At 40.7% G+C, this 26,552-nt stretch overlaps 1 protein-coding gene across 3 annotated transcripts in view; it reads left to right on the top strand.

Annotated features, from left to right (window-relative positions):
- Window positions 1–25,939, top strand: part of ADK (adenosine kinase) — a 586,810-nt gene extending 560,871 nt beyond the window's left edge. For all 3 annotated transcript variants that reach the window (XM_006273786.4, XM_006273787.4, XM_014601449.2), the window contains exon 11: window positions 24,776–25,939. In XM_006273786.4, coding sequence (XP_006273848.1) covers window positions 24,776–24,900 — 125 coding nt within the window. In that variant the 3' untranslated portion in view covers window positions 24,901–25,939. The remainder of the gene's footprint in view (window positions 1–24,775) is intronic.
- Window positions 25,940–26,552: the final 613 nt, after the last annotated feature.

A 26,552-nucleotide genomic window follows, 5' to 3' on the forward strand; every position in this document is an offset into this window, starting at 1 on the left:
CCTGGCAGGAAGGACATTTCAAGAGGATTCTGAGACTCATGAGGAACTAGGACAGTGTTGATGGTGGGGGTGGTGAATGGGTGGTAGGGTTGGCTTGGGGGTATTCAGGGAACTGTCTTGGAGACCAAAAGGGATCTTTGGATTATCCCAGGCCTAGGGAATGGCCAGGTACCCAGCAGTCAGGTCAGCTGGCAGGATCAGCAAGAAGGCAGATCTGAAAATACTGGTAGGACTCTGGAAGACTAAGTGGTAGCCAGATGAGAGATTTCTGCCTCTAGACTTTACAGTCAGTTTTTCTTCTATCATTCTTTTCTCCTATATAATAAATGGTTTATTGGATGTTTTCCTCCTTATTGATTTCCTGTGGTGAAGAGTAATATTCCAAGCTAATCCCATTCTATAGAAAGGGGTACCTAAAATTCCCAGGGGAAGCCACTGGGAGCTGGCATACATTCCCTTGCTGCAGCTCTGTGGTCTGGTATGAGGTCAGTGGACATGAGGCTTGAGAGGATAAGGAGTATCACAAGGCAAACCTTGGTCTGTTCCTTGGGACCAACAGCAGGGAGAAACTTGGGACTCTAGGTGTATCCCATGAATGGGTTTGTGATAGTGCCATGCTGGATATTCAGAATAAAGGGTCAGCTGGAATAAAGAATGTTCAAATCTTGGAGTAGGCATAACAATCCCCAGGAATACATCTGCAAGAAATACGCACGAGAAGGTGGCTCCCGAAACTATTTCTACGTTCTGTCAATCCCCCTCTTCACCTACCTCTCAGAATATACCACTTGATCTGGGGCACGAGAGAGAGAAAATGTTGCAGCTTTCCTGCATGTGGCAGAATGACAGGTGGCTGTCTGCCTTGGAAAAATGTAATTGTGGCAGGTTCAACCCATTCTATCTCACAGTAATAGCAAGCCTACAAGGAAAGTTTACATATTCAAATAGAAAAGTATCAGGTGTAGTATGATCAGACCTCTCCCATCATGGTTCCTGAACACACTGGACTATATGTGCTTATTGAAATCTGTGGCATTCTCCTTTAAATCTCTTGACATCTATTTAGTGTCTCTCGGTTTCCAGTATGTAATGTCACTGTGTTCACTTATTCAAGTCACAGCAAGATTTCTAAAAAGATGTATGAGACAATTTTAATCAGTCTTGAAGCTGACACCATTGTGGGATTATTTCATAGTGCTTATGGCCTTAATGAACGCTCCATTTAAGATGTTTGCCTCACATTCATTTTTTTCACCAGTTTGTGAGTGTTGCCCTTCTTATAGCCATCATATCAGATAACAGGGTAGTGGAACTGAGAGCTCTTCTGTCCAACCTTCCCTATACTATATTGCATCACCATAATGTGTTGCATAAAGAACGTCCAAAAATTCTTTCCAAGATAATTACAGAGTTGCTATTAATAAAGTTAGTTGCCTACTTTTATTCTTTCCCAAAACTCCCATGAATCTTGAAGAGATGAAGCTACATAACTTAGATATCAGGGAGGTTTTGACCTTTTTTTTTTTTTTAGGAGGTGGTACCCTTCATACTATTTATCTCAGAATTAAAGGTGACAGTTTTCACTCAGAGATTCTCCAAGTGGGTCTCTGAGGAAGGGAGGACAGCAGGGGGGCTTTCATGGTGGACATCTGTTATAGGCATTCAAAGCAGGAAGAAGACGTGGATGAAGCCTTCTTTAAACAACTGAAAGAAGCTTCCAAATCTCAGGACTTGGTTCTCCGGGAGGACTTTAATTATTGGGGTATCTGCTGGGAGGGAAACACAGCAGTGCACAAACAGTCCAGCAGATTCCTGGAACGTGCTAGAGATAACTGTTTGATATAGATGGTAAAGAGGCCAAGTAGCAAGGGAGCTCTTCTTGATTTTACTCCTTACAGACAAAGAAAAATTAGTTGAGTATGTAAACCTACAAGGTAACTTGTGTTACAGTGACCGTGAAATGATAATAGTTCAAGATTGTAAATGGGGAAAGGAAGGAGACCAGTTGAATAAGGACACTGGGCTTGAGAAAAGCAGACTTTAGTAAACTCAGACACTTGACACTTGACCGGGATGGTTTAGCGATGATCCTGCTTAGAGCTGGGGGCTGGACTAAATAACCTTGTGAGGTCTCTTCCGGCTCTGCTTTCATATAGTATATTTTACTTTGTTTTGAACACTGACATCAGAAAATATCAGGCTATATTCTATTAAGGCTTCAGTACATGAAGTAGCTGAACAGATGCAAAAATGTATGAATTCTCATTAAAATAGGCTGCTGTTATGGAAGTTATGGCATAAGCAAAAGATATACTTATCATTAAAGGAGGCACCAGGGAGATTGTGGGAATTAAATAACAACAGTTCATTTTTCTGCTCCAGAGAAATTCAATAGTACTGAAAAGTAGCAGTTGTAAATTCACAAAAAGGAGGATTTTTCTTTCATCCATTGCATAATTAACTTACGGAACTCAGTGCCAAGGTATTGAAACTAAAAGCTTACAGGGATTCAAAAAGGAAATAAGCCATTATATGAATAATGAAAACATCCACTCTTATATTAGACAAATTAAAAAATGAAGACAAGACCTTCCCTCTTCTGGACTTGAGCCAAGCACTGGTCGATAAACTTCCTGTTTTAGCAGTTTATACCATACCATAATATTTGTCCTGCACTTCCACCTGAAGCCTCTGATACTGGCCAGTGTTGGAAATGGATGCTGGTTTAGATTAGGTTTGGTCTGCCCTTTGTTTCACTGGAGACAATCTTTGTACTAGCTATACTACATTTTGGTCCTCACACTTCAAAAACGCCTATTTTTAGCAGATATAGCCTTCTATACCTAGGCACCACAGGGTGCCCAATATTGCAGTAGAGTCGGTATTACCAGCATTGATAGCCCCTACTTGGCAGTACATCAAGCTCCCAGACAAAGCCTTTTTAATGGGAAGTTTTTACTCTCTCTCTTTTTTCCTAGGGTTCTCACTTTAAAATGTCATATATATTGATACTTCAGATACTGCTATTTATAAGATTTTGATTCAGTCTTTAGCTTCCTTGTAGCAAAAAATGTTCCAATTCTGTCTTTTAATTCCTGAAATATTGTATCAGAAGCAGCACAGGTTTTGAAAACAATACTTTGAGCAGACTCAACCTTACTTCTCTATGGCCTCATCTAGTTTTATCACCAAAACTTCTAGTGATAGGCAGCAGCTATGGCAGCTGCACATCCAGGTAGCTCCACTTTCTCAGCTGATCGAGCACATGAAATGCATGCTGGTAGGCATAGCTATTAAAGGGGCTGCAGCAGTTACCAGAAGGTGCGGGCTGCTGCTCCTCTGCTGGCAGGAGGAAGGGGATGTACTCATACTTTTGCCGGCAGAATTTGGGCATGGAGCCACATGGATCTGGGAATGCCTGGTTGGCAAGTTGCTTTTTACAAATAGATCCACATGGAGCAAAGCAAGGGAAAAAGCCAAAATAAGAAACCTGCTTCTTTTCTATGGCTAATGTAACTACTGTCTCTTAGAAAGTGTAGAAATCATTGAGAAAAAAGGTTAAAAGCCCCTGAGTGCCTGCAAGTCCTACTGAGTTGGAGTGGAGTTTGGGAGTTTGGTACCTCTTCAAATGATGCTCAAGGCCTTCAAGTAAAACTAGCTAGCAGGTTTCCATTACCAGATAGCCAGACAAAAAAATTCAAATAGATCCTTCCATTGGAATGTGCCTCTATTAGAAATGTCATCGAATGTCCTGCCTCTCTCTACAGGCAGGAAGTCCTGCTTACTTACTAGCCAGCAAGCACATGAATCAGAAATGGAATGTTTGCAATTTTTGAAACTCATCATTTGAACAGAAAAACTTGTTTTGAGCAATCCCTTTGCTGCCTCTAGTGGTTTTCATTGGCACCCTGTCCTTTTACCCACTTAAGGAATGACAAGCTGCTTTACAGCATTTCAGCACCTCTAGTGGTTTTCAGCGGTGCCACAGATTTCCATTTATAATGTGAAATAAACCCTTGAAACAACCATAAATTAAAGCTGTAATTCCACCTCAGGGTTTTGGTGACATTGACAAATCACTTGAGCTTTGCTAACATGGTTTATGTCACAAGAGCCCCCTTAATGGAATTACAGCCTTATTCTATAGAATTTGGAGAGATTTTCCTTATTCCATATTGTATTAGCATTTATTTGCCACTAGCAAGCCCCATCTTGAACTGCCCTAATTGCATGTTTCAAAACCCATATAATGGCAGTACACATTTGGAAGAGGAGACAGTTCTATCATCTTGCGCTCAGTGTGCCTTTCTGATTTCCTAGGTCAAGAGAAAATTCCGTTCCGTCATCCTCCTGTGTTTTGTCATAGTAGGTTTGTCTTCCTTTTGGAATCTTCTTTGTCATTGCCACAGTAACAAATGAAAACAATGAGAATCTTTTGTGACAGTCACTGTCATTGTTCCCTGCAAAATCTCTCCTCTAGTGTCTGTCCATTAAATGGAACTGGGAAGAAAAATCCTAACAAATGAACAGGGAAAGGTGCAAAATCAATATGTTCCTACAGGTTCTGTCAATACATTTCTTTGCTAATCTAATACGATTTAGTCATCTGCAGCATGAAAAGTACTAGACTTTGCACTATACTTGCAAATCATTTAAAGTAGTGTAACGCAGTAGTGACAAAATGCATGCAGTAACTATAGATATATTACTTACAGCTGTCTGATAAAAAATTCCATACTTTTCACTATGGCCAGAATTCTTGAGTTAAAAAAAGCTCCTCATTAAGTGTTGTGAGATACCAAGACCAGCTCAGAACCTTTTACTTTTGTCAATATCAAAGCCACAGTCAGAGCTCAAAACACTTGTCATTTTCAAAATCACACTGACAGTTACAACATAGAGAGGAATCCTAGGAAGATGTTACCTGCAGTTTAAAAACTACAGAGAGAAATCCTTCTTTGGTGCATCTGCTTGCAGAATAAACAATTATCTCTCTCTCTTATGAAACACAGCATCAGTCTTGCTCTGTGACAGCTACTGTATCAGCCATTAGATCACAATTCTTACAGAAGCTAGGAGACGCTACGCAACAGGATGTATCTTGTAAGTGTGCCTCATAGAATCCTTGCATTGCCTTATCATCTTGTGATGTATAGGGTTTCATGGACATATTTTCATCCTGTTTAGTCACATTCTGGTTGCCACACTGGCCAAAATAAAGCCCGAGTTCTCTACTTTAATACTGAAGCGGGGCTGATCCAGGGAGGTGCAGTTGCACCTTTCTCTGATTCCTGCTCCTGCCAAACTTTAAAACCACTTGCCTGGGAGGGCATTTATATTGAGGCAGTACTGAGAGGGTCAGTTGACTTCAGAGCTCCTTATTTGCATGATTCCTGCTAATCTCTCTCCACTCTGCAGCTGTTAACTACCTTTTTTCTTTTTTAATGGTCTTGATGTTCCACTGTTCAAATTACCCTTTCTTCAGCTGTCTGTCTGTTAGTAGCCAGTCCTTATTATGTCTCTATTTCACAGCCCTGAAGACTGCTTTTAGCTTTAAAACCCTTAATTTAGCTGTGGTAATATTAACTTAGGTGTAGAAATTATTGACAGCATTGGAGTCACTTTCAAGACACTCAAAAGGGCTAGATTTTGTTTAATAAATCTGAATAAGAGATGTAAAAGATTACTACAGGACTAATGACACAATATCTTTTGACTACTTATACTATTTAGACTAATTTAAACTATTTTTTGCCTACTTAGTTGTGTTTTCTTCAACTTTATACACAATCTAGCAAATTAGTGTGCATTCCAATAGTTATATTTGTTTTTCCTTTGATCTTAAACTGAATATAGTTTTAGCCCCCTAATAGATTAGTAAAATATCTAGTTTCTCTTTAACTGGATAAAAATGTGTCTTGTGTTATATGTGATGATGTGGCACACTATCTGCACCCTACTTTTCAAAATCCTAGATCCACACATATACTGAGGTAAGCTGTAGAGAGACTACTGAGCCCAGTAGATGATCCTCCATCTTAACCAGAATGTCTGTACATATTTTGATCAAGCCCTTGAACTCCTGGGAAGTTGTCAAGTTGAACAAATTTGACCTACTGTCTTGTTAATGCTGATAATTTTCCCTTGTTGGACACCTAGATTTGGTTTCAGAGTGATATGTAGTTGTGCTCATTATTAGTAGATTGCTGGGATTTTAAAGTGTTATTTTAAAATATTATTCTTTATATGTAACAGTCTTCAGCTATGTATAGTGCAGCACCATAAGTACATGAAAGGGTTTACATGCCACCCTCCTTCCTTGAAGAGCTAGCTGTATAGCACGTCATTCCTTCTATAATATTATATTTTTGTCAAGAAACTTTTTTACGAAAAAACTAGTTTTGTGGCGCACAAATGTAAATCAGGAACCACTTTACTGAAGGCAGTAGAGTTATGTAAGTGTGATGTGGGTGTAAGAGAAAGCAGAAGGAAATCCATCCTTCCAAAGCTTCTGTAGTGGCTCTGGGGAATTCCTCCTCAATGGAGAGAATCCATGTACCTTTGAATGGAATTTTTCCTTCAATGGGATTTTCAAAGACGCTGTAAAGATGTTTAAATCTTATTGAAAGTAAATGCAACTTGGGCACCTAATTCTGATATGCTTCTTGGAAAATCCAAGTGTCTACCATCTTTTGTGAGCATGTATGGTTAAAGAAACTGATTTAACCAAAAATGACGTAGTCATGGAAATTCCACTTTAGTAAATCTGATGTGACACAGATGGATTATTGTGCAGAATTTAGCAGGACATAGGATGCAAATTCTTTTATTAAACCACAAATCCACAGACCATTTCAAATGATGGCATTTTGTATGTGCACATACAAGTAAAAACCTACTGTAGATGTGGAAGAGGGTGATGTATATCATGGCTGTGGTATAACACATCACAAAGTTCTGATAATATGATCAACACAGAAAAGTAATTTGTGTGGTTATGATAATAGAACTCTAAGGCTGTGTACAGATGTAATGATATCCCCTTTTAAAAGGAAGGGATGGGAGCTTCAGTGTGCTTCAGCTAAACCAAAAATGTAATTATTTTGTCTGCAGCTATAAATAGAACCAAACCATTGTAACTTTAAATGTGAATGTAACGAGCATAGGAAGGGACCAGTGTAACCATTTCATCGTTTAATTGTGATCCACACTATACTGATATAATCAGTTTGTCTATCTACACTCTGACAGAGTGAATTTGTGGCTATATTCAAAATTTCCTGCTCTTAAATGTAGTTGTATAATACAACAATGTTATAAAAGAAAATTATGGCATTTACTAAAATTGTGGCAGGGTAACAAAATATCATGCTTACTTACTGAGTGTACATGTCTGTAAGGATTTCTGTTTTACAGGAACTCAGGGGAAATATAGAAATGTCTTGAAATCAAAGCTTCAGAAACTAAGAAAAAATCAATGTTGGGTGGTAGGACTGTGATGTCAGCGGCTGCTTAATCCCTATACAGCAGTTTTTTAATTCAGTTGCATTGGTTTTAATTAGGTAAAGTACCATGGAAAGTTGTGACCATTTTTTCAATCACATTTTTAAAAGACACATTTCATGGAGATAATGTCATAACCATGAAATACAACCCTGATACTGTAGCCCTGAGATACAACATTATTGCTAGCTGGTAGTAGATTTTGTTGTTTTCAATTAAACATATAGGATATATAATGCACAGTGGCTTATTTCTATTATAAAATTTATCTTCATGAGTGAAAAGGCGAGGGGATATTATTTGTGGGTTATTCTATCTATCTTTCAAGTGAAGATAAATGTTATAGCAGAGAGCAGCTTTCATGTAGTCCTCAGTTATACAAAATGGGCAACTAATTGCCTTTAGCAATCCTGTTGTTATTGAAATCATGGTTGATGATATATCAAGTGTTGAAATAAAAATACCTTTTTAATGTCATCAGCGTTTTGACTGACAACCCATTTTCCTCATCTTTAATGCTATTGTTGTATAAACAGCATATACCAGTGTAATTGCTGAGTTTTAGACAAGACATCAATCTTCACTTGCTAGGGGATAACTTGTCAGAACTCTCAACATGTTCATGACTATGTCACCTGTGTGTTTGTATGTCATTCTTAACTCACAAAGATAAATGCCACATCTAGGCCTAGGCTATTAAATGGCCACTTTATCTCTGTAACCAGCCTTCCATAAATGGGAACATTGCTGCATTATATGTTCATTGTAGATTTTTCTCTGTCTCATTTACAGGTATACCATTATTCCAATAAATGTTGTGGTCAGCCACAAGTAGGCAATTTCTCCATTGGTATTGGTAAATTTTAGAAATTTGTCCTGCTGTTTGAATGCAACTGCCTTAAAAAAAACACCATGTAGAAATAAGCATACAGATCTGAATTTTTCTTTTTTCTATTTACTTCCCTTTTTTGCACTCTATTAATTACTAAATATTAGTTACAATGCAAATTAATCAGACATACTTACCATATATAAACAGGGTGGCCAAAACCCCAAATCAAGCCACAGTTCTCATGTAGTTTTCTGATGGTCCTCATAATGTTTCACTTACTTTCTTCCCAGTGGGATCTAGGTACTTACCTGTTTTATTTGTCATATTATTAAAATATTATTAAATATAAAATTATTAAAATTAAAGTAAGATAATTTCAGTTTGCAACTGCAAGATCTTAGGAAACAATTCTTCTGCTCTCATGCATTTGCTAAGTCTATTGCTCTTGTTTTGAAAGTAATATTTATTTTAATTAATTAAAAGTGATGAGTGTATGGATTAAAAACCCTTTGAACTAGTCGTTTGACAGAATTAGAGCCTGATCCTGAAGTTGCTAACCAGATCATTGATTTGGTGCTGAATGCTGCTGTGTCTGAAAAGAGACATAGTACTTTGCAAAATGGGACTTAAGCTACTTCATTCTTCTGTCAGGGACATCCGGCCTGATGGTAAACAAAAGTTGACTGGGCTATATGCATCTTAAAAGCTGCTGGAAAAGAAGTGTTTTTTTCTTAATAAATTACAAGGCTCCAGCTTTTGCTATACTGCCTTGAGAGCAATTACAAGCTGACTTCAAGACTGAAAGTAGATTATTTCTTTTAAAAATATTTTGTCATATCTTCTTATGCATTTCATGGTAACATTTTATTTCAGAGTGGCCAACCTGCAGAATGAGTGCCACAAGTGGCATTAGCAACCTGTGTGTGGCTCAGGGCAGATAATGGAGGGGAAAGGCAACACAGCAGCAATAACGCAGGAAGCAGAAAGCAGGGCAGGAAGCAAAGGATGTGGTTGGGCAGGGAGCACAGAGTAGGGAGCAGAAAGCAGAGCAGCAGAATGGATAGAGCAAGGGTTTTAGAGTGGCACTCAGGGAGGGTGCAGGGCTAATTTGTGGCACGCCTGCCAAAAAGGTTGCCCCCCCTGTTTTATTTTATGTAAATGTGGCATGTGTTAGAAAATCATGCAGTGATGAAGAGAATGTTCATATGGAAGGTTAGAGAAATGACTTTAATGAGTTATTATTATCTTGCACTCAGAGTATTGGTAATATTTTTGCATTATTTTAATGTATTCCTAGTCGAAACACAGGCAGTAGTCAAACTAGATCATTGAGCAGATTCCCCGGGGAGTCAGAGCAGGATATAGCCCCCAGAGAAAAAGTATCAGATTAATCTGATACATTGCGTTAGCATAAAATATAATGGCATTATGAAATATAAAATACTTTGAAATATATTAGGTATTTCATAAGTGATATGACTAGTACTGGGATGCTGTAGCCCAACTGGCACAAAGGGATATTGACTTGATGATCTCCAAGGTATTTCTAAATATCATAATCCTGAACAGTGTATTTTTCTTCTAACACTGAAATGTAACAACCTTTGGGATTAAAGAAATCTTGGCCCAGTGAAGTCAAAGGGGAAACTCTCCTTATTTTCAATGAAGCCAGGAACTTCCCTTCGTGTGTCTGTCAAGGCAGTGTGCATTATGGCATACCAGTTCTGTAGCCATCTGCATACAAGAGTGATGTGGTAGCATCCCATCTAAATGCCTTTAACTCCCCTGTGCAAGTTACAGCAGGGCAATGTGGGCTGGCCTTCAGCATGAGTCCAAAATAGGGCTCAAAATTACAATTTGGGAGCCCTAGGCAAACACTGTAATTGCCATGCCACTATGCTTCTGTAATATGCATGTCACCACACAATCCTGAAGCGCACAGACTCTGCCCCTGCAAGCATTTTTATTAATGTGTTTAATGTTAGTACTGTGAGCACCTCAGTGAAGCTCTTCAGAGCAGTAAAGTTAAGCCTGCAAAAGTGTTTGCAGTATCAGGACCACAAAGAGTAAATTGTGGTTGCCTGACCTTGGTCTCCTGTACTTAATGAACACTCGTGTTGTTGGCATTTAGTAAATGACTTTTTTTCTGGCAGTGTCCATTTAGCACACCAGTAGTTTTTAAAAACAACCTGAGGGAAGGTAGGAGGGGGAGACTTTAAACATCACACTTTTTTATTCACTGCATAGGAGCCATATTAATATAACACTGTGGGGATCTTAGTTCAGAAAAGGCAAGAACTTCACAGGCCCCAGAGTAGCTAACTCATCCCCCTTGCAGAGGGCTTTGGTTTGTTTCACTTTGTGAGTTGTTAGGAAAGGTATTTGCAGATTGTGGTGTGGATAAGTTATGGTTGCTTTGGGAAATATAACTGAATTTCCTGGCTTTTGTGCATATGAAATCTTGACCACTGTATTCATGTAACCTTTTTTGCATTCGCGTAGCCTTAATTTCCTCAAATGCATGATATTTTCATGTAGCCCTTCTGCATTTCATTTCCTCAGATATATGAGAGAAGCACCACACTCCAAACAGTGTTATAAACTTGAATAGAAAACCATATTCTGCACTGCATTTTGTTTTTCTGTATGAAATTAATCAAATTCTCATCTGTAAGAGGCTTAACTGGTGATGTTTATGCTCTGGGCAGCAGAGGTGTACCAGATGAGGTTTGCACCCTGGAATGCCAAAATACAGATGGGGGCTTGGTGCTCCAGTGGTATGGCGTGGAGTGGAGCAGAGGCAGGGAGCTGCTATGGGGAGGCCAGGTTAACTCTCCTCTGCCTCCTGCAGCCACAAGCAAGGTGACAGCTGCAGAGCCAGGGAAGAGTTAACGTGGCTCTTGGCAGTGATAGCTGACACTTCCCCTCAAAGCAATGGTGTCTACCCTGGGAAGTGGGAAGGTAGGGCAGGAAACTGACAAGGGGAGTCCTAACCTTGCTCTGCAGCACACAGCTGGAGCCACACTTCCTTCTGCCTCCACTTGGTTCTTCCCACCTCCACTCCAGTGCACCGTTTCATTAAGCACCATGGGCTGTTGCCCTGGGCTAAGTACAGACAGTCAAAAAGCCCAAGGCTGAATCGATGCAATCTTTGCAGGTTAGTCTAAGCTGCATAGATTGAACCAATAAGCAAGCGAACAGACATTCACTTCTGATTCCAGAAATGTAGCCACATGCCTGAAGTGGACCAGGTCAGAGGCTGGGTGTGATAGAGCCCACCTCCCTGCTCAGCTGGAGCAGACAGCTTGGGCCAGTGCTAGCCCACCCACCCTGGGTGCAAAGCATCCTGGGATGCTGGGGGACTGTGAGTTACCTTGAATCTGGAGGGGATCAGGGACAGAAGTTCGATAAACTGTTTTAACCTAAATCAGTTCAGTCTGATACTACATCCATCCAGGTTTATCATAAACCAGTTTTGGCCATTTTGAAAGCAGTTTATGTATACTAAATGTCTGCTGTGTTACAGATTGGAACTAGTTTCCAATCACTTATACTGGTTTACGTGTAATTTCTGTCCCTAGCCCTGGTCACCCACCTTTAATTATGCTACTGGTTTATGTGCGGGCCGGGAGCAGTCCGAGGCTTTCGGGGGCGCGCGGCGGGCTCTGGCCAGCAGCCCTGGCACGTGGGTCGGGGAATGCAAGACGGCGGACTAGAATTAGGCACAGACGCGTAGTGGTTGATTAAAGATTATTTTACTTACACCGTAGATGGTCGCGGTGCAGGCAGGGAAAAGCTTCGCTTAAGTTGCAGTTACAAAACTCGCTCGAACAAGACCTGTAGAAAACTCGAGCCTCTTGAAATAACCCGGAAAGAGCTCTGGATACACACACACACGAAGTTTGCTAGGCTCCGTGGACTGAGCGTGCAGGGAAGGGTACGTCGAGGGATTAGGCGGCGTCGGAGAGAGGCTAGAGGTTGATCAGGCCCCTATATCCTTCTTAAGGCACACGCTGGGTTTGTTAGGCTCCGCAGCGCTTAGAGTTCTTCACAAGATGTGAAGTCCTCCTTCTCCTCCTCCAGATGGTTGTGGAGTCCTCCAACTTGGGCGGAAACCGCTCAAGCCTCTTATACGGCTAGCAAGCCAATCGCTAGCTGCCACGTGGGAATAATTTAGAAACAGCCAATAGTGGGGAACAAATTTACATGCGAATGGCGGGAACTCCTTTGCACCCGGGTTTTCTCTGTGCAACTGAGAATTGCACCATGCAAAGAAAGCTTCTCGTGGCGGGAAATAATTCTGCAGTGCCGAAGCACACACAAAATCATACCCTTAGGTTGTGACATCCCCCCTTGCTGAAGGCACAGCTGAATTATGCCACATGCTCGTCACTCGGGTCGCCAGTAGCTCTTATAATGGGTTGTTGAACTAAACGGGTAAACACAAAATCAGCTAACATAAGAATTTCGTCCTCCAGGGATCGAATCAAATAATAGCCGGCACAAATACATACACACATAACCAGATTCATAACAAAAAACTGCACGATCAGGGCTTCAGTGGGTGTCATGGCGAAGTTGCGCGTCAAGCCCTCACTTCTGCCAATGATGTTATCCTTCTTGGGGCTTCTCTCCGCCGTGCACTCTGAGTTCCGGATCTGTGAAAAGAATTCTCTTAAAACAGTTAGTTCACTAATATTTACAAAATTCACATGGAACCACACTATCATTTCTAAAACATATAATACAGGTGTTTGCTACTCCGGACAACCGTTTCTTGCACACTCAACTGGATGAAATCATCGAGGAGCCGTCGTCTAGCTCTTCCAGATAATGAAAACCTAACTCATAAGCCAGTTGCCATTGGCCTGCGTCCCCTAAAATCCAAAGTTGCAGCTTATTGAGTCCAGAACGCTGTAGGAGAAATCCAAACATGTATCACTCTCTGGTGTTCTCTGTGGCAACGATGGAAGATCGGATTCGCGATGTTTTGCGCCTTGAGCCTCGGTCGGGTGTTGACGTTCCCGATCACTAGATAATCTTAGCTCCATCAGGATACGCAGTCGTGACAACTGACGAAGAAGATTACCCTAACTCCATGGACATGAGTTCCCGCCATGAGACTATAGCCTCGTCAGATTCCATTTCAGATTCTCTGTACAGCTCCTGTAACTCCGTCCAAGCACGAATGCGACTGGTGGCGGCACAAACTTCATCTTGTGCATCAGTCACTGGGTTGATCGTGGCTACAGGACGAGCTGTTACTTCGGGAGTTGCTGCTGCTGTTATTGCTTCAGGCAGGAGGGGCGGATGCACTCCTCCGCTCGATTCTCCCTTCTGTCAACAAGAAGGCGTGGTCGCCGGAAGCGACGCTGCGTCGGTGAGCGGGATCACCAGCCGAACTCTCGCGGGTTCCTCTGAAGCTCCGCCCTTCTCTTCCGGTTCTTCCACGCAGTCTCCCTCTTGCTCGGCGCCATCTTGGCGTGGTGTCTCAAGATTTTCTTTCGCAGCCGCTTCTTTGACAGCTTGAATGGCCATACGCAGCTGGGCTCTCAAACTTAAATTCTTCTGCATTAAATCAGTTACTGTACAAAAAGTTGCAGTTAGCATTCCCCCCTTGTCGCATTTTGGGGCCACCCTCTCATCTGCGGCACGTCCCTCCGTCTCCAGGTTTTCGCGGAGCTCGGATGGAAGCTCACAACCCCTCAATCTAGACGCTAGCATAAAGGAGGTGAACCGGTCGATCGGCACCGGTTCTTCACTCTCCCGAGCACATCTTAGGCAACGGGCATGCTCCCGGGTGAGGGTCGGGTTTACTGCGCCTGCCGGGTTGACTCTGGCGAGGGACACAGTATCGAGGGGCCTAAACAGGACCCACTCATCATTCATTATACACCCGAATGCTGCGGGGTGCAGATACACTTCCCTCTCTCTCGGGGCTCCGTCTTCGGAAGCTCCCTCTTCTACCTTCAGCGAAAGGCGTCCGCTGATAAACCTTTCACCTGTTCCGCCCACCTGGTGGTAAGCAATATGCACCTCCAGTTCCATGAAGTTTTTTACTTGGCGTTTTCCACTGCGCCAAGGGCAGTTCTTAACTAATTCTAGCTCCATCGTGCTTTCCCCGGATCCCATCCTCGTCGCCATGTGTAGGCCGGGAGCGGTCCGAGGCTTTCGGGGGCGCGTGGCAGGCTGTGGCCAGCAGCCCTGGCACGTGGGTCGGGGAATGCAGGACGGTGGACTAGAATTAGGCACGGACGCTTAGTGGTTGATTAAAGATTATTTTACTTACACCGTAGATGGTCGTGGTGCAGGCAGGGAAAAGCTTCGCTTAAGTTGCAGTTACAAAACTCGCTCGAACAAGAACCGTAGAAAACTTGAGCCTCTTGAAATAACACAGAAAGAGCTCTGGATACACACACACACAAAGTTTGCTAGGCTCCGTGGACTGAGCGCGCAGGGAAGGGTACGTCGAGGGATTAGGCAGCGACGGAGAGAGGCTAGAGGTTGATCAGGCCCCTATATCCTTCTTAAGGCACACGCTGGGTTTGTTAGGCTCCACAGCGCTTAGAGTTCTTCACAAGATGTGAAGTCCTCCTTCTCCTCCTCCAGATGGTTGTGGAGTCCTCCAACTTGGGCGGAAACCACTCAAGCCTCTTATACCGCTAGCAAGCCAGTCGCTAGCCGCCACGTGGGAATAATTTAGAAACAGCCAATAGTGGGGAACAAATTTACATGCGAATGGCGGGAACTCCTTTGCACCAGGGTTTTCTCTATGCAACTGAGAATTGCACTGTGCAAAGAAAGCTCCTTGTGGCGGGAAATAATTCTCCAGTGCCGAAGCACACACAAAATCATACCCTTGGGTCATGACAGTTTAAACCCTTACTATGCCTGGGAACAGAAAATCTGGACCCATGTGCTATGTTTGCAGATTAAGTGGCTATTTTTGTTACTGAAGTACAAACATTTGCAACTGAAAAATTTCTCAGCATTTTGAAATCCAGTTTTATTCATTTTGCTATCTCAAAAACGGTGAAAGAGGACTTTAAGTTTCCAGAAACAATTTGCTTATGGGATTAAGAACCAATCTAAGAACTACCAGTTTGGAGAATATTTTTTTCAGACAGTTGTGAAAGATGCTTGACAAGAAAGTGTGTAAGTTTTAGTTTCACAGATGCTATGCCCTGACTACCATTTGGAAGCCTGGAGTCTGTGAAGCCTGTTTCCTTATCAAATTGTTTTCCCACATCTTGGTTGCTGGACAGAAAACTCGCATCCAAAAGTGAACTTCAAAGTTGAGCACGGAGAAATTGTAATACAAATATGAAGGAACCATCACAAAATGCTTGGTGGGCATGCTAACTTTACTTTATTTTTTAATATTGTAAATAGTAGCAATTCTTAACCGAAGTGGTGGGTTTGCAGAGGCCCAATGACTATAAAGTTTCCTGAAGATGGAAAGAGAGGAGGAAAATGCTGCATCGTTTCTCCAACAAGAGGTTCACACTGGGACATTGCTTCTCAAATAGTATGTAGTACTCACCAAAGAGGTATAGAACAGCCAGGGCACCAGTGTCTCATGCAAAGCACATTAAAGTTAATGGATCAATTCTCATTGAATGGAATAGGTTTGAATCAGGCCCTAAGGTCGTCCATTGATGATCCTTGAACTACAGAACTCTAGAATTCCAGGTATCTTCCCACAGCAGACATTTCAAGGCAAGGGATGATGCTGCAATTTTCTACCTGCTGTCCTTCAGCAAGCTAGCATAAGGAAGTATGAGCCCTACTTCACTCCACTGCCTTTAGTGATTGGCCTACTAGGCTTACGGATAGAATTAATACGTGCTTTGCAAAGAAAAAAAAAGAGCAAATATTAACTGATTGATTACTGAGATAACAGTGATTAAGTGAGTTTTATTCTGTTCTTTTGTTTTCACTAATTTTGGAATATGGGTTGATGTTTTTCTCAAATATTACTTTGCATGTTGGTGCTTTGGTTGTTTTTGCTTGGGAGCTAAATTGCACTCATCATCACAGGAAATGGCCAGTAAAGCAGTGTGAAACCACCCCATGGCTTACCCACAGCCATCCAGTAGATACAGTCACATTATTTCTGTGAATCTCTAAATGAGTGTATGAACTCAGACTGAGGAATATGCACATGCAACTGAGTGGTTCTTAAAGAAGTTTAGTGAACTCAAAATGTGTCCACAAATATAAAGAAATCAAGAGGAGTGGAGATAGCAATAACAGCATTAATTGCTACTCTGGAGTGCATAGGTTTTCAGCATGCAAGCTGGTGATTAGAAAATAAGAAACTTTGTATTCAGGTTGTGCATAAACAGTGAAAAGCACGTGAAACATTTTTATAAACATACTGAAAATAGACTTCCCAAACCTTTTATTCGTGATCTCATGGTTTTGTCATTCTCTGGAAGTAAAAATATTGACATTTACCAGGCTGTTTGTTCCAGCTTTCTGATCTCCTGCAGTTTATTTTTATAACAACCTTATCGATGGGCCTCTTACCCAGCTCTCTAGGTTTAACTGAGTTGAGTCGATTTGTTACCACAGCTTCAAGTAGCTGTTACAGAACAAGCAAGACATCCTAATAAAGCTGTAAATGTGTTTACTCAAACATGGTATTGATTTTACTTGGAGAGGGAGAAGCTAGTGCTTAGCATGGTGTCAGAGTGGATGAATTTAACTGCAGTTTTTCATTGTCATCTGTCATGGTTGTGAAACACTAAGTAAAGCCACAAGAGGATAATTAGAATTGCCAGAAATTTAGCCCCTAAAATCAGTTAACCACTTGGGATTTCTGTAGTTTAATTAGTTTTTATTAAAACTTTCCTCTAGTGATATAGTCAGAAAGGCAGTTTTAATGTGCTTTTTAGCTAGAATAAGATTTCAAGGTTGCCACTAGTTAGATATACATTTTATATTACTGTTTTTGTTGAGGGGGGTGGGACACTTTTGTTTCTTTCACTTGTAATTCGTCTGGTACTTCAACATAGCTGGAAGTACAGAGCATCTAATTTGAAAGGGAGATAAAGATATTCATAGATTGCGGGGATTTTGGTTGTAGCTGTGTTAGTCTAAGGACATAGGTAGGCCAAACTACTCAGTTGGTCTAATAAAAGTTATCATGTCTACTCAAAGAACCTTGCCTTCATAGATTATGTTCATTTGTGTTTATATATTTATATAACTATCTGGGTACATATATGTATTTGTGTGCTTAATTTTTTAAGTGCATTTGGGGAAAGAGCTGAACTGTGTGGAGCTTGGAGGAAGTAAATAAGGTATTTTAAGATGTATGTAATTTATCTTAAGCCCTATAACCGTGTGTCAGACACTATCATCAAAATACGTTCAACCAGGAGCCAAGTCCCACCCTTAAGAAAAAACGTTTCCATTTACAATATCCAACCATCAGTTTGATAGCAATGGGCAGGGTTTCTGGCTTACCACAATTCTTGGCTGTAATATCCACCATCTGCCACAAAATTAAAAAAGGAGAAACCACAGCATGTCTAATGGCTACGTACAGTCGTTCAGTGACCGTGTTGCAGAATTATCTGATGCCAACAATTTTTACAGACTCTGGGTTGGCTGCTTGGCTCTTGGCACCAGCTCTGCTAACCACCTGATTACAATGGACCAGGCTTGTGCTACCACACTGTTAACCCAATAACACTAACAGACTTCCAGAAAAACACAACAGTATCAGCTAAAGGATTTTAAATGATTTAATACTAGAGCAATACTTCCTTCAGACTACATCCTCCCTCTTAGCTTTTGCCACTGCTGGCTTGGAAGGCTGATGGACTCATATAAGAATAGCTGGATGATCCTAGCAACTGGGATGTAAAAAGCTGCCCATCTATAAGAGCATAAAGAAGTGATACTCATTTTCTCCTTTGGTGGAATACTATTATTGGTTTTTTAAATCCAGTTTGTCAACTTGCTGTGAAGGCTTTGATGGGCAGGTTTCACTGAATTACTTGACTGCTGATGACCGTGGGTGGATCCAGAATTTTTTACAGGGTAGTATGGGAGCAGCATCTGGCACTACAGGGGTGGCTGCACCCTTGCTCCCAGCCTCCCCCTGCCACCCAAGTGGGCAGATCCCCTGTAGGAGACTTTTTTAAAGTCCCTCGATCTAGTAAGCATCTTTCCTTCCCACTTCATCCCCCTATGTGCTCAGCAGCATATCCCCTCCCCTCTCTCTTCCTCCCCCTTACATGCTTGCTACTGCTGCTGTCCCCAGCTGACTCAAGTGGAGGCTCCATGGCCACTCCTCTGTGCTCCAGCCAGGTTGCACATGGAGCCAGAGACAGCAGAGGTGGCAGTGGCAAAGAACAGTTTCCCTTCCCCAGTGCCTGCTCCCAGGATAGCAGGCAACACCAAAGGGGACCAGACAGGAGGAGGACCGCCCCCACCCCCCCCAGCCACTGATGTAATTGACACTGGCTGAGCCTGGGTCCCTCTGCAGAACCTGGCTGGAGCATCAGGTATGGCTTTGGAGCCTCCGGCAGCCCTCGCCTCCAGGACAGCCAGGGACAGTGGTGCCCATGGAGTGGGGGTTGTGGAAGGTACTGTTGAGCGTGGAAGGGAAGAGGTGGCAATTCTTACCCAATTCAGGGTCTTAAAAAAAGTACCTAGCAGATGCTCCTGCATAGTGGTCAACTGAAAGAGGAGTATATTGGCACCAGTGCACCCTGAAGATTTATTTGGATCAGGGCTTTTTCCTGGAAGAGTAATTCTGCAGAAATGCTTTTAGGGTTGTATTGCTAAGGTGTCAGGCTTGTTTATAACTGACATGTTTGGTAACTGCTTTTTCTGCCTTCCTTTTTTTTAAGGGGAAAAAAAACTTTCATTTTGCTTTGGGCATTGTATGAATGCAAAGAGAATGAAATATGATGTGTAGTGTTGGAGGAAACCATCTTGATAAAAAGTAATGTCCTTGTAAGACTGGCAGCATAGGAACTGATATGGGAGCTGTAAACTACTTTTCAGCCAGCTTTGGTAATTAACAGTCATTAAAATTAATTATCAAGTGTACAATTTGAAATGAATCATTTGGCTTCAAGATGAGCTGTTTTTAAGTGTTGTTAAACCATTACCAAAGCAGACCAGAAACTGTTTTAAAATCTCAGTCATCGAACTCCTACATTGCTAACATTGCACTAGCAGCAGGCACTTATTCAGAAACATCTCTGGTAATTTTGGAACAAAAGCTTTTTAAAAATACATCAATTATAATGACTGTTGCCTTTGACCTTGTAGATATTGAAACTTCAAAATTGCTGGCCACAGCAAAATGAATGTAGTTTTCTTTAGTGATTTTATTGAAGTCCAGTTTTTTTTCTTAAAAGTAACTAAATCAAATGGTCCCTTGTTATTCAACAAGCTCATTCCCCATCTATTCAGAATTATATTACCACATTCAAGAGGGAGTAAGGGGGATTCGTGTTTCTTCTTGTGATCATAATGAGCACTGTTTTCTAAATTCCAGTTGGTTACACCTTGCTATTGTCAGCAATAGGACTATAAGAAAAAAAAAAGTAAAATTAAAAAAAAATTAAAAACTTCACAGGCATCACTGGTGACATAATTGGGGGACACAAATGTGAATCAGATTTCATTGAGGACCTAATAATTTTGGCTTGTGAAAATGTATATCTTGTGGTGTTGTGCAAGGACAAAAAACAAGTTGACTTTCATGTCCTGTGTTCTGTTTGCAGGGCTGGCAGGTATATTTCTAAGATGCATAAATACAGTATGGAAATCTCTGAGAGATCATAGAGATAAGACTCAGTGATAGATGACACTTTTCAATGCAGAACTGCATTTTATCTCCTGGGAATTTAAGAGACTCTGTAATTCTCTTTAATTGGGCCAATAATAGCTAATGGTGCTTTCCCAAATATAGCCTCCATTAGCTGAGAATTTGGACAGGTCTTATTTTTATTCTGGTATTGTATTATTGTCAGATACAAAATTTGACTTTTCAGACAAAGTTATATATGTCTTCTATCTAGGTTGTAGCTGTATTGGCCTAGAGGAAAAGGTAATCAGCACTCGTAGTAGAGATGATATCTTTTATTAGATCAACAAGATTTTTGACCAGAAAAATTCTTTAATTGCAAGCTTTCAGGCACTAACACCCTTCATCAGGCATTGGAGAAAAGATTTTAAAAGTTCTCTTGGGTAGAAATGAAAGTTCATATTTCATAGGATTTCACAGAGGAGTCAATAGATGGAAAACTGACTGCCCAGAGGAGCTTTCCATCTATTGCCTCCTTTGTGAAATCCTATGAAATATGAACTTTCATTTCTACCCAGGAGAACTTTTACAATCTTTTCTCTAATGCCTGATGAAGGGTGTTTGTGCCCAAAAGCTTGCAATTAAAGACTTTTTTTGCAAAAGTCTTGTTGGTCTAATAAAAGATATCATTTCTACTACGAGTCCTGATTGTATTTGCCTTCTAAGAACTTGTTTGCTTTTGAGAACAAATGAGAACCAACTCCATGTAAATTGTTAAAATTAAAAAGAACAAGAATGTTCCCTTGCTGACAGTGCTTGTCAGCCAAGGGGACCAAGGGGAGAAAAAGGCATCTCCTTTCTCCCATATGTGAACTATCCAGATCACTGTTATAGTAAGGAAGCAGAACTAGTACTGTGGTTTTATTCCCACTTCTTCCACACACAACCTAAATGCAAGTGACATAGCAGGGACAATGGGTGGAGTCAGTCTGGTTCCCCCCCCCCTCCCCTCCCAAATACTGTGACCAGGAGAGGTTTGCATATATATAGCATGTGAAATAAATATCAGTTTGGACATGCTCTTGACACAGCCTCTGTCATTGAAAAATAAGTTTAAAAATGGAAACAAAGTCAGTATATCACCTCAGGCTAGTCTGAGTTGATATACATGTTTATAGTCTCGACTGCATTTGAGTTGTACTAAATGCAGGACACAGCTAAGTAAGACATGGCAAAGATGTTTTGCTTCCTTTGCACTTCACCGATCCTTAAAGGAGCCAGGAAACAAGAGTTGCCTCTGGATTGGTCCAGCATGTGCTGGTAACAACAACCTAGGAGAGCCATTCCTGTAACCCAGCATTGCAGGAGGATAGCCGTGACCTTTGTGCCCATGAGGGGCTAGGGTAGGTGGCATAGAATCATTGCAGAAGGGGTGCAGCAGGGCTGAAGATGTGATCCCTGTAGTGTTTGCAGTAGAGGATTACACATTGGAGAAGCCAAGCCCAGAATTATGTTTTAATTTTATTGTCTGTATTGAGTATACTTAAGAATACATTCTGCAGCTAAAGCCTGACTGAGTTCTTTGTTTCTCAACTCAAACGAGTGCTTTCTGTTGTTTCCCAGGGGTCTACTTTGCTAACTGCCTGTGCCTAGTATGTGATATGGTTATATGTTTGCAATTTATGTTTGTGTTGTTACAGGATGTGCTATTACATTGAATGCTGCTACATTCTCCTTTGTTAATAATGTAAAAAAATACATAATTTAAAAAGAAACTTTCCAGACTGGTCTTGAATGGTCTGGGGCAGACTTTCTACCACAGATGTCTATATCTCCCAAGTGGCAGCTGAACTCACTATCAATCCATTACAGATTCATCTCCATTCTCAACTCTCATACTCAGGCTCAATTGTTACACCAGCTGATGTTATATCTGATTCTGATCTCACTTATAGTAAATAAGGAGTAGCTACCCTGGAGTGAATGGATATACACTGATTTAAACTGCTGGAAGCAGTTATGTCCCCAGTACAGTTCATATTAAACACTCTTTGAAGTCCTTCATATAACTTTCAAGTATATTGGGAGAACTGGTCGTAAACAAAGAGCGTGATTTTTCATCCCTGTGTAAAAACCCTTTCTGGACTCATATTCTTTGCAGAGCTGAGATGTATGTGTATTTTTGGAGGCCTGCCCAATGAATCTGTTTGACTCACTGATTTAAAAATGGACTTTTTAACCACCTGATTTTGTATATGGATACAACTAGCTCTCAAGTTTTAACCACCCAGAAACTTCCTGGCAAGCTCATGCCTCCCAGGCAGTTCAGATTTAGTGATTGACATTCTCTATGTAGCCAGGAAAGTTTCCTCTAAGAATGCATGTTAATTTAATGGAGAGCAGACTATTTTCATCTCCATATTCAGAAACCATCTGATTTCTGCCAGACATGCTGTTTGAATTTTTGAACTATTATCCAAATGTGGTGGATGGACTCTTCTAACCCCCGGTAGGGGGGTATGTTGACCACAGACTGCCATTGGTGACAATGTTCGTGGCACAATTCCCTCTCATTTCAGACTCTTCTCCTTGTGCATGGAAGACTTCTGCCTTTTCACTTAAATTTAGGTCCTTTATGTTTGTCAGTGAAGTGATATTTTTTCCTAGCCAGTGTCAGCCACTGATGCCTGTGAAATAGGATAACTAACGACTTGGGTTTCCCTAGAAAAAAATTAATGTCAGAACATATCCCAACTCTTTTATGGATGTTAACCAAAATACCTTTTTTCAACCGTCTCAAAATTCCATTGAAAAGTCTATAGTATTTGATTTATAGTGTCAATTGCTTTTAACTAAAAAATCAACCTTTACTCCAACAATTGAAATGTAGAGAAAACTCTGAGTTTCAACGAGGCTTACTCTCTCTGTTGGTTATGACTGTTAGAGTATAAGCAACTTAGTAAGCTCTGACTGATCATTTTTTACTCATTGGTATTATCCATAGCTTTAGATTTTTTTAATGTTCATGTTTTATGTAATGTTTTTATATTATATGTCTCTAAATTACCAGAAGGCATTATTACATAGGACAGAATGTTTGTATCATGTTCTGGGAGTTCTGGAACATCCCACTGAGGAATAAATATTTAAAGAAGAAATACAAATAAAATTAAAATGATCTTCCTTTTGGGCACTATGTTAACATGTAGGGTGTTTAGCATGATAATAACCAAACTGAATATAGAATATGTGTAGGGTTTTATAAAAAAAACCCAACAACAACAATAACAAACACCCAGCAGAATACGCCATTGTCTTTGAACCAGAATTTCTGATATGTCAGCAATTGGTAGATTTGAGCTTTTTAGACATGGTTTTGAGACTAATCTTGTTGCTGTCAAAACCCAGAGGGAGCTCAAACATGATATGATGACTTGAAAAGGTGAAAATGTAGGTCTGGAATAAAAAGCTGAAAACCTTACAAAGCCCCTGTTAGGGCTTACCTGCCTTGTCACCTTACCTGAGTGGGAATGATTTTTCTCCTGTGGTTGGATGCAGAAGAGAAAAGCCATGGTCTATGTATCGAATGCATTCGAAATATTACGGTTTTAAATTATGAATTACTGAATTCTTTTCTTCCCATTTCAAGCTATTGCAAACTATTTATACAATATGTTTTCTTTTCCACTTGCAGTAAGCATTGTCGGTCTGTCAGCCATGCTGTCATGTTGTATAGTCGCATGTACACTGATCAGGGCCAAAAGTCTCAACTATGGGGCTAGGGTTTTCACAGGCCCTAGAGGAATTTATTTGCTGAAATTCCATTGATGCTTAACTTCATACTCCTTAGGAAAAAACCACCAAGATAGTTACATTTAGATCTGTCCGTCCTCATACATACATCTCAGATAATTGGCCTGAGTACTGAACTCCGATAGATCAATTTTGTTCACGGTGTTTGGTATGGTTTGGTAGCCTATGGTATTTAAGTTAGTATCAGGATTTTCCAGTGTGTTGAGTGCTCAGCTCTTTGGAAACCTGCCATATATTTGGATGCCTAAACATGGATGTTGGAGCCTAATGTGAAGTATCCATTGAATTAAATCACTCCCTAATGAGCAGGAAATATCAGTTGCCATCTAAATTCCCTGGTCAATTTAAAATTTCTCACTCGATTTTGCTCTGAACACTTGCATCTGCAAGTAAAACAACATTTACATTGAAAGCATTTACTTTCTTGAACGCTGGAATGCACAGTGGTAAGTCCATGGACATATACATGTAGCCAGCATGGAAAGAAGGAACTCGCTTCAATATGAAAAGTTGTTTCTACTTTTTGAAATGAGATTAGAGGGTACTAGAGGCTCCCTCTGGAAAAAAAAAAAGGAGAGCAAAGGACTTAGTGTGATCATTTCATTTGAAGCCGCTAGTAGAAAGCTGCTTTGATAGTTATGCCATTTGCTTGAAGTTACTAGATAAGAACTTTAAGTAAAAATAAAGGCCCCAATCCACCAAGGTATTTCAACATGTGCCTAATTTTAAATCCAAATTTCAGTTGGACTGTATGTAGGCTTATGTTGAAGTGCTTTGCCCATTTGGGGATTACAACATATTCAAAATCTAATAATTTTCTCTCCTCTCTCCCCTTTCTTTTTGTTCTGCAGGTTTTCTCTCACAACTTGTCTATGATCGACCATTGACTGAGTGCATCCGAGCTGCACATTATGCAGCCAGTGTAATCATAAAGCGTTCTGGTTGTACTTTCCCAGAAAAGCCTGACTTCCACTGATACTGAGGGATCAAGAAAAAAACTTGTATGTTTATGGGATTGCTGCCTAAATTTTTCTGACTTCCCCTCCTCGACCTCAATTACCTGCATCAAGTCTTCTGTACTTCTGTTCATTAGACTCTCCACAAAATGTGTATTTCTGTGGTCTTGTCCTGTTCACACCACTATGTCTCACTGGTCTTAAACTTACAGGCTGTAGTGTTAAGTGAAGCTTATTCTCTTATCAATCTGGAAAACATTTTTATTTACAGAGTTTATAAGAAAGTCCCATGTAAATGCCACACTTGAGTAACGTAGTTATAATCTCTTATGACCAGATCCTGCTCAGTTTTTTCATGTGCAAAATCAACAAGCCTCAGTTTCATTTCACAGTAGTTCAAATCAGGAATAAATCCTTTTAAATACATGGAGTCAAACCCATGTTCAAAATGAGATTCATGTGGCGAGACTCAGGTCACAAGGATCTACTTATGTAATACTGTGCAGAGATCTGGCCTCTGGAAGTCATTCATGATCCCATTGAAGTTATTAGATATTTTTCCAATAATTTAAGGATCTGATCCAAAGTTAATTGAATTCATTCCGCATCTTTCCATTGATGTCAGTGAGTCTGGATCAGACGTAGCTTGCAGGATCTGGCTGATAATTTCCGCTCCATTATTTGCATAATTTGTATCGTGTATTAATCAGACTGGCCAATAAGATAGGTACTTTCAGTGCTTTCAGGGCAGAGGCTGATGACTGTAAAACATATGGATAGATGCTAACTCTTCCATGTAAGCTTTCTAAAAAGGTGGTATTTAACTACGGTACATGTAATGAAATGAGATGCAGAACTATTTATGCAGGTTATTGTGCCAGGATATGCCAAACAGAGTCTCTGAAATGCACATTTTTCAATTTGTATTTTACTTGGGATAATTAAACAATATGCCGGATTTTGTTTATTACAGTATTCAAAAGAGACTATCTGACACTTGCATTCATTACTTTGCTATGTAATTTGATACTGATAAATAAATAAATTGTCATACAGTGATGCCCTGGCTTTTTATTTACGAGAGCTCAATAATCCTAATGCTCTGGATCCAGTCTTTGTACAAACACCTTCATGAAACAGATGCTCCACCCACAACACATGATAAGGCTGATATTTTATTTATAGCTTTCAATGTCCACACTGATTCTGGGCTCAGTCTCAGGAATGAGGTCAGCATGAAGGAAGGAAAGTAGTAGTTGTTCATTTTCTCATCCATGTAGCATTCTTACCACAGAAGAAATGAAAAGTTAGAAGTTAAGGTTCAGTGCCAAAGGATGCCAAACAGTTCTCCTAAGTACAGAGATTGTTTTCTGATAGTACATGCTGAGATGAAACCCCTAACACAAGGTATGGGAAGAGATTCTGTTCCCCATCTGTGTATGGGCCAATAGAGTTGGTGGGATCCAGAGAAGACAGCAGGCTTCACCTCCTTAAAGACAATGCATAGGCTCTCTAGCTGCATACTAGGGCAGCGTTTCTCAACCTATGGGTCACGACCCAAAAATGGGTTGCACAAATATATGAAAGGGTTGTGAATAAACTTTAAAAATGGATTCTCCTTCAAAGGAGAGAAACCATGGCTTTTCTCTTGCAGGCTGTCAGAGTTCTGGTT

The sequence above is a fragment of the Alligator mississippiensis genome, chromosome 6 (assembly GCF_030867095.1).
Source record: "Alligator mississippiensis isolate rAllMis1 chromosome 6, rAllMis1, whole genome shotgun sequence".
In the NCBI taxonomy this organism is placed as follows: Eukaryota; Metazoa; Chordata; order Crocodylia; family Alligatoridae; genus Alligator; species Alligator mississippiensis.